Source organism: Zalophus californianus, chromosome 6, assembly GCF_009762305.2.
Source record: "Zalophus californianus isolate mZalCal1 chromosome 6, mZalCal1.pri.v2, whole genome shotgun sequence".
Taxonomy (NCBI): domain Eukaryota; kingdom Metazoa; phylum Chordata; class Mammalia; order Carnivora; family Otariidae; genus Zalophus; species Zalophus californianus.
The window spans coordinates 75,118,157-75,127,544 of record NC_045600.1 but is presented as its reverse complement, the minus strand read 5'-3'; the positions used below and the strand labels follow the sequence as shown (position 1 = coordinate 75,127,544).

Below are 9,388 nucleotides of genomic sequence, written 5' to 3'. Positions count from 1 at the left end.
GACTTTTATTTCAATGTACAAAGTTGAATGCCTCCTCAGGTGGAATTACTATTAATAATTTAACTCTCTATTGTGAACATTTAGGTTATTTCTAATATTTTTAAAATAAATATGGTGCTAATAGGTAACCCTATAGCTTTTTAATTCATTTATTCTAACATTAAGCAAATTTTTTTGAAGTGAGATTCTTGGTCATAAATTAAGGAAAATTAAATGTTTTTGGTATGTATTATTGTTATTTCAAAGAATTCTGCAGTTTGTTTTATTGAAGTATAGTTGATATACAATACTATACTAGTTTCAGGTGTATAGTATAATGATTTGCCAATTCTATACATTACACAGTGCTCACCATTATAAGTGTAGTTACCGTCTGTCACCAAACATCATTATAATATTATTGACTATATTCCCTGTGCTGTATTTTCATTCTAATGACTTACTTATTTTACAACAGGAAGACTGTACCTCTTAATCCCCTTCACATACTTTGCCCATCCTGCCACCCGCTCTCCTCTGGTAACCATTAGTTTCTTCTCTGTATAAGTCTGTTTCTGTTTTTTTAATTGTTCATCTTGGTTTTTGGATTTCACATATAAGTGAAATCACTTGGTATTTGGCTTTCTCTGTCTTGACTCATTTCACTTAGCACAACACCCTCTAGGTCCATCAAAGTTGTCACAAAAGGCAAGATCTTATTCTTTATTATGGCTGAGTAATATTCCATATTCCATATATTCTAATTATATATATATATATATAATCCATACAATCTAATATATATATTGGATACATCTGTATCCATTCATCTATCAGTGGACACTTAGGTTGCTTCCATATCTTGTAAATAATGCTGCAATAGACATAAGAGTGCAGATATCTTTTTTGAATAGATGTTTTTGTTTCCTATGGGTAAATAACCAGTACTGGAATTGTTGGATCATATGGTATTTCTATTTTTAATCTTTTTTTAATTTTAAAATCAATTTATTGCTGTATAATTTACACAGAATAGAATTCACTAATTTTTAAATATACAATTCAATGACTTGCCAAGTATATGCATTTATGTAACCACAAATGCAATAAATGCATTTAAAAATGTAGTTGGTCGCTAATCATTATTTGGAGAAAGTTTAAAAAATAATACAAAATCTATAATTTATAAAGAGAAATGTGGATATATTAAATCTAGATGGTTAAATGTGGAAAAAATAAATTCTAAATAATAGCACTATTAATGAGTGTATCTGATTCCTCACAGCATCATCCATGATAAATCATCAATATTTTAAAAACTGAGACAATTTGTTAGGACAAAATGGTACTCTGGTGTAATCTTATTTATATTTAACTGATTACTGAGTGTTTTACTTTTCATATGATTATGACTAATAGGCATTTTGTTTTTGTTAATAGTTTTCATGTTTTATTCATTTTAAAATTGGTATATTACATTTTTGAAATGTATTTGGAAGAAGTAATTTCATATATTTTTTAATTTTTTTAAAGATTTTATTTATTTATTTGATAGAGAGAGACACAGCAAGAGAGGGAACACAAGCAGGGAGAGTGTGAGAGGGAGAAGCAGGCTTCCCGCGGAGCAGGGAGCCCAATGCCGGGTTCGATCCCAGGACCTGGGATCATGACCTGAGCCGAAGGCAGACGCTTAATGACTGAGCCACCCAGACGCCCCAAAGTAATTTCATATTAAAAATGTTAATCATCTGTCTGATATTTTCCACAGTGTTTTTACTTTTATTTTTATAGTGCTTCTATCTTCATATAAAATATCAATGTGTATATCTGTATACACTATCCTTCTATATCTATGTATAGCTACATATAATATGATTTTGATTTTAATGTCTTGATTACTGTCAACTATTTCCTCTTTGTTTTGTTAATGAAGGATGTTAAGAAAGAGTTTTCCAGGGGTGCCTGGGTGGCTCAATCGGTTAAGTGTCCGACTCTTGATTTCAGCTCAGGTCATGGTCTCAGGGTTGTGAGATCTAGTTCTGCATTGGGCTCCACACTGGGCATAAAGTCTGCTTAAGATGCTCTTCCTCCCTCTCTGTCTGCCCCTCCTCCCTCCCTCCCTCTCCAAAAAAAAAAAAAAATGAGTTTTCCATCTTAATGTCTAGGTATTTATATATTTCTTTTGTTTTTTTTCTTAACATTTAAATATCCATTAAAAATTTCCTTGAGTTCATGTTGAAAGGCAAAAACCTACATTTTTCCAAGTTTCATCTCCTTGTGTCAACACTGTTGATCGAATAATTCACCTTGTTCACACTGATATATTATTCTTCATTAATCTCCTGAGAGGTCACTAAGTTTACTTTAGGCTTTTCATTCAATTCTTCACATTGAAGCTTTGATTACTGTTTGACAGCAGAAATATATCAAGCTACTTCTTAAAATCCCCAATAATTTTCTATTGCTCTTAGGATATAAGGCAAAGTTCAATTCATGGATACAAGCTTCCATCCTGTCTGACCTATTGCTCCAGCCTGATTTCAATTGTTCATTCTCTTGCCCTGCTAACATTCCTATCTCATGATCTTTGCACATGGTGTTTCCATAGTCTGGACTCTACTTTTCAGTATTAACTCCTTGTTAAACAGAATCTGAACAATCGCCATTTGAGTGAGTCACATTGTTCTTATGGTAGTCTGTTCGTTTCCTTTAAATCTATTATCAGAATTCTATCTGTATTTAAAGCTATTAAAGTCTAGTTCCACCATTAGCCTGTAAAGCTCCTGAAGTCAAGATCGGTATTTTACCTCAAAACTTGACATAGTACCAGGCATATGGTAGATCCTCAATAGGATTATTATGTTATCCTCTTTATGTATATTAGTTGAATGGATAAATTAATACATGATTTAAAAAAATGTTAATGTTTAAAAGTTTTTTTTTAATGATGTTTAAAAAAAAAACACCTTATGGCTGTTACTGAAGATTTCTTCTTAAAACAAGACATAATGAAAGCTCATATCTGTTTTTTTAAATAATAATTTTTGATGAATTCTTTCTTCATTGTTTTGGTTTGGTCTTTTAGGTTCACCAGGCAAAGACAATGTATGAAGCAAATTACTCTGAAGTGTCTCAATTTGTATTCTTGGGACTTTCTACCTATAGACCAGCGCAGCATTTTCTCCTTGCTTTCTCTACAGTGTTTTATGTAACAATTGTTTTTGGAAACCTCCTTGTAGTGTTTACAGTGGCCTTTGACCCTTACTTACATTCCACCATGTACTTCCTTTTAGCCAATCTCTCATTTATTGATTTATGTCTTTCTACCTTAACGGTTCCCAAGATGATATCTGATCTGCACTCAGGGCACAAAACCATATCCTTTCAGGGATGTGTCATCCAGATATTTGCCCTTCATGTCCTGGGTGGATCTGAGATGGTGCTGCTCGTCGCCATGGCCTTGGACCGATATGTAGCCATATGTAAGCCCCTCCACTACCTGACTATCATGAGTCCGCAGATGTGCAATTTACTTCTGTCTGGTGCTTGGGCTATTGGCTTCATTCATTCAGTGGCCCAGTTAGCTTTTGTTGTCCATTTGCCTTTTTGTGGTCCTAATGAAATAGATAGTTTTTATTGTGACCTTCCTTGGTTTATCAAACTTGCCTGCACAGACACCTACAGAATGGAATTCATGGTTACTGTCAACAGTGGGTTCATTTCCATGGGCACCTTCTTCTTACTGCTTATCTCCTATGTCTTCATCCTGGTCACTGTACGGAAACGTTCCTCAGGTGGTTTGTCTAAAGCCTTTTCTACTCTGTCAGCTCACATCACTGTGGTGATTTTGTTCTTTGGTCCATGCATTTTTGTTTATGTGTGGCCATTTCCCACCGTGTCAGTGGATAAATTTCTTGCCATTTTGGACTTAATGATTACACCCATTCTGAATCCTATTATCTACACATTGAGGAACAAGGACATGAAGATGGCAATGAAGAGACTGCATAGTCAACTCCTGAGTTTGAGGATGATCTCTTAAATAACTCATGAGAAAACAAGTGGTGCCTTCTGAAAGTAATACTATATGTGTAAATTTTAAAGGGTTATACACTATGTTAAAACAATTAATTTTCTTTATTTCAGCAGTTCAAAAATCTTGGATAGTTTATTCCATGTTAATGACCAATAGTGTGATTATATATCTATATCTCTATATGTCTCTCTCTATATATCTAAGACTATTTTGCATATTTTAAAATTTTACAATACTGAAAATACACATTTTGTGTGGCTTACATTTTGAATAGTCCATAGAATCTTGGAAAGTTTTATGAATTTGAAGTTACTGTGCTGTATTTGCAGAGCAATGATGTAAAAATTTTTCTGTGTTATTGAGTTGGAACATATTCTCATGTAAAGAATGATTGGTTCGTACAACTTATTTTTGACAGGCAAAGCACGCTTGTTTTTAAATTGATTCAGGTGTGCTGTTTCTTTTTTCTTTTCTTTATTACTTATGTTAACAGATACACTCTGTTACATGAATATAATTTTTGTCATAGATTAAATATTATCTGATATTCACCTATACAGAAAACAATAAAGTGGACAAAAATAGTGAAAGTTATTAGTATTTGAGATTATATTAGGATCTGGTTTCTAAGAGGAAAAAGTTATATCTTCTTCTTCTCAACTTTGCTTTTAACTATTCCCTTTATTTATTTTTTTTGAGATTTTATTTATTTGAGAGAGAGAGCACAAGCAGGGAGAGTGGCAGGCAGAGAGAAGCAGGCTCCCTACTGAGCAGGAAGTCTGACATGGGACTCTACCCCAGAACCCTGGGATCATGACATGAGCTGAAGGCAGGCACTTAACCGACCGAGCCACCCAGATGCCCTTAGCTATTCCCTTTAAATATGTGCTGACATTAGAAGGACGTGAATTAAGAAGCAACATTCATTAAAGAGACTAGAACTAGGATGGGATTTCGGAAATGTTAAAGAGAAGGAATTCATATGTAGTATTACTCAACCATGGATACAATGCAGTATTGAACACCACTCCATGCTCAAGGATTAAGGCTATGCTTTTAGGCTTGCAGGCCTGACAGTTCACCAACACACAGAGTAAAACCATGCCTTCTGAAGCTTTGCTTTTGAAATTTTATTCTTATATTGAGATAGAATTTCCTTCCTTATGTATTTTATATTGTATTTCTCATTTATAGTCTTGGTAGATTGAAATAGCTTCCATAATGTCTCCTCCTTTCATGTTTGAAAATAAAAATGATATTATATCTTGTAGCTTTAAGATAAACATTCCTCCTGAGGCTAAACATCTAAAGTCTTTCTAAGAAAAATTCCCCATTTAGAAACTTTCTTGAGGGTTATGTTTGTATATATGTAGGTACCTTTTTATGAGGTAACCTGAAATGTCAGTTTAATTTCCTGTTAAAATCTGTTTCTGTTGCAACCTGGGGATAAGCTGATAATGATTCCAGCCATGAAGCAGAGAAAAATATATGATAATATTTCATCAGAAATGAAATGTCATTAAATCTGCAACACAAGATATAGAAGAATATCCAAATCAGAAATTCAAAATCTCTGACAGGAAATGACTAATAATTTGGAAATAAAAAGTAAAAGCCAACTTACACTCAAAACAAAATTTGAATAAGACAAAATCATTTCAGAAATGAGTAATAAACTACTAGGTACCCAAATGAGAGCAGAATGGCCAAATTTACAGTGAAGGTCATAAGAAACAAAGATGAAAAGAACCAAGAAAAAAATACCTAATTAAAGAAAAAGGTAAAAAGTTTTCAAAGAGAAAGTTGTATAGAACCAGGAAAATGATATTCAATAGTTGTATAATTTTTAAAATGAGACAATATAACAAATTCACATTTCAAACTTGTATTAATGTGTCAGAAGTAAAAGACCAGAATTTACATAATGAAATAGCTTCTAGTAAAGTTGGGAAATTTGATCCCAAATGGTTAATTCCAAAGCATATCCTAATAAAATTATTACAGATTTAAAATATTATATCTTCTGAGCCTCCTAACAAAGTAACTGAAGTAACCTAAATAGGAGAGAAAATCAGGTTGGCATCTGACTTCTTCATAGTAGTATACAAAGAAAGGCAGCAACAATTGGAGCTATGTTTCCAAAAGACTTAAGGAAATAACATGTGATATAAAAATTAACATATAGCTAATCTATCTTTCAAATATATCAGGATTAAAGAAAAAGGATGTCAAGTATGCAAGCTTTTGTACAATGTTGTATGTATAGCAAAACAACAAGACAGGACAGATTTATTGACAGACATTGAAAAACAATGTTCTATCTAGGACAGGTCAAGTGGGAAAAACAATAATTGAAAATAATAATTATCAAAAATGTAATCACAGTAAGCTAGATATTTTGGGTCTATGGATGTTTATCAGATTTTTTAACCCAATAATAGAGAGTACACTTTTTCAAGTGTACATGTAACATAACTGGAAACACCAGTGACTGATTATTTAATGTCTAATTCCTTCACTAAGGAGTATATTTCCTGAAGGCAGGTAGGAGTTTTATGCCAGAACTTGACACAGTATCTAGTATATATTGGGTATTTTCAGTAGGTGGTCAGTGAAATCTAATTGAATAAATGAATTCTTAGAAGCACTTGAGCCTGATAATGAAGATTTCCAATTGCCCACAATTGGAAACCAACTGAGATCTTCTTTCAACATTTCTAACATACTTAATTTCAGTTTATTCTTTTATGTAAACCCAAAATCAATGAATAGGGGAAATTAGTTTGTGGTGAGTGAATTTATACTCCTGGCCTTTTATAACTTTTGGCCAATGCAACAATTCTTATTTTCTTTTCTATTTCTTAAAACATTTTCATGACCCAAAATAAACCTCAGACCAGTTAGCCGTCAGTCCCAATTCCCTTCTCTTCACATCTCATGGCATCCATAAATCTTTCTGTTTCTATGGATTTGACTATTTTGGACATTTATTATAAATGGAAGTGGCTTCTTTCACTTAGCACAATGTTTTTAATGTTTTTTTCATTCCTTTTAATGGCTGAGTAATATTCCATTGTTTGACTATACTACGTTTTGCTTATCCATTTATCTGTTGACAAATATTTGGATTATCTCTACCTTTTGGGTATTGTGAATATTGTTTCTATACACATTTGTGCACATTTTTTTGTGTGTGAACACTTGTTTTCAATTCTCTTGAATGGAACTGTTGGGTCATATAATAACTTCATATTTCATATTTTGTGGAGCCACCAAACTTTTCCACAGTGGCTGCACCATTTTACATTCCTACCAGCAGTGTGTATGAGCATCCTGATTTCTCCATATCTTTATCAACACTTGTTATTTTATTATTTTTATTGTGGCAAATCTAATGAGTGTGAAGTAAAATCACATTTTTAAGTAACTTATTTATTTGAGAGAGTGGGAGAGAGAGAGAGTGGGAGAAGGGGCAGAGGAAGAAGCAGACTCTGCAGAGCAGGGAGCCCGATGCGGGGCTTGATCCCAGGACCCTAGGATCATGACCTGAGCTGAAGGCAGATGCTTAACTGACTGAGCTACCCAGGTGCCCCACATTTTGGTTTTGATCTGCATTCCCCTAGTGACTAATGATGTTGAGCATCTTTTCATGTGCTTCCTGGTTGGCCACTTGTGCATTCTCTTGAGAGAAATGTCATTTCATATCTTTTGTTCATTTTAAAATTCAGTTGTTTGAGCTTTTATTATTGAGTTTTTAAAATATCTTTTTTTAAAAGATGTATTTATTTATTTTAGAGAGAGAGAGCATGAGTAGGAGGAGGGACAGAGGAAGAGAGATCTTAAGCAAACTCCCTGCAGAGCACGGAGTCCAATCTCATGACCCTGAGACCATGACCTGAGCCAAAATCAAGATTTGGTGCTTAACCAACTGAGCCACCCAGGTTGATCCTCTTTTTGAGTTTTAAGAGTTTTTTATTTTTAGACCTGTATTAGTTTTCTAGGGTTGCCATAACAAATTACCACCATTTTGATGGTTTAAAACAGAAATTTAGTCTCTTGCAATTTTGGAGGCTAGAAATCTGAAATCAGTACTTTGGCAGGGCTGTGCTCCCTCCTAAGGCTCTAGGGAAGAATCTTTCCTTGCCACTTCCAGCATCTGGGGGGGTCCAGGTGTTCCTTGGCCTGTGACTGCATAACTCCATCCTGGACTTTCATCTTCACGTGGTCTCATCCTCCGTATTCTTGTCTTTGCCTTTTTGTCTCTTATCAGGACAGTTGTTATTAGATTTAGAGCCAACCCAGGTTCTCCAAAAAATGTCATCTCAAGACCTTTATTACATTTGTAAAGACCTTTTTTCCAAATAAGTTCACATTAACAGTTTTAGGAGTTGTGATAGAGTATATAGACACATCTTTTTGAGGGCCACCACTCAATGGACTACAAGACCCTCATCAGACATATCACTTACAACTACTTTCTCTATCTGTAGGTTTTATCTTCACTCTCTTGAGTGTATCCTTTGACACACAAATATTTTTAGTTTGGATCAAGTCCAGTTTATTTTTATTTTTTCTTTTGTTGATTTTGCTTTGGGTGTCATTTTAAAGAAACCATTGCCTACAACAAATAAACATAGCAAATAGTAAATATATATGTTCTCTAGGAATATACTATATATTTCTAGGATTGTATCATTTTTTTTTCTTATTCATGGGCTGGAGAAACTGAGATGGTGATGAAGAGAGTGGTTTGAGATGTGTCTGCAGACAGAAACCACATTATGCAGGGCTTTTAGATCTTGAAAAACATCACATTTTGAATTTAAAACTATCACTAATGGATGGCCTTTGGGAGCTTTTGTAGCATGCATGTTTACTATGTGAAAGACACTGTTAAGTGTTTTACATAAGTTATGCATTTTATTCTTAACATATTATAAGAATGAGGTGCTATATTACAGAAACAGAAAAGTAATGCTTCTTCTCAAAAATCCTAGCACCAGCCACTACCTGTTTTCATAGGTCTGACTTTCAAGTCCTTGGGGGTTCTCTAAGCTTCTAAGTTTTACAGTACCAAATTCTTGCCTTTCTTTATTCCTCCAGCCCTAAAGCTGATACTATTTTTCTTCAGTTGCTTTTTAAATGATCCCTTAGTCTTTTAAAAAGTTTATTATTCTTAACTCTTCAATATCTAGTTACCCATCTTTAAATGATATTATTTTATTAAAAGAACAAAAATATCTTTTTTTTTTTTTGTCTCCTGACTAATTCATAAATTTGTAACAGAATTGGTCCCAGGAAGCAGATCCTTAAGTATGGGGTTTAGGAATTGGCTTGGTCTTGTCCTTGGGAATGAACACAGCCTGAGATTCT

At 33.7% G+C, this 9,388-nt stretch overlaps 1 protein-coding gene across 1 annotated transcript; it reads left to right on the top strand.

Annotated features, from left to right (window-relative positions):
* Positions 1-3,082: 3,082 nt before the first annotated feature.
* LOC113909767 (olfactory receptor 4F6-like) lies at positions 3,083-4,021 on the top strand. Its single transcript, XM_027571299.2, has one exon. It carries the CDS (start codon positions 3,083-3,085, stop codon positions 4,019-4,021), a length of 939 nt encoding a protein of 312 aa, XP_027427100.2.
* Positions 4,022-9,388: the final 5,367 nt, after the last annotated feature.

Bases quoted from the DNA above. Each gene is read 5' to 3' on its own strand.
- LOC113909767 (XM_027571299.2), top strand. From the start codon at position 3,083: ATGTATGAAGCAAATTACTCTGAAGTGTCTCAATTTGTATTCTTGGGA.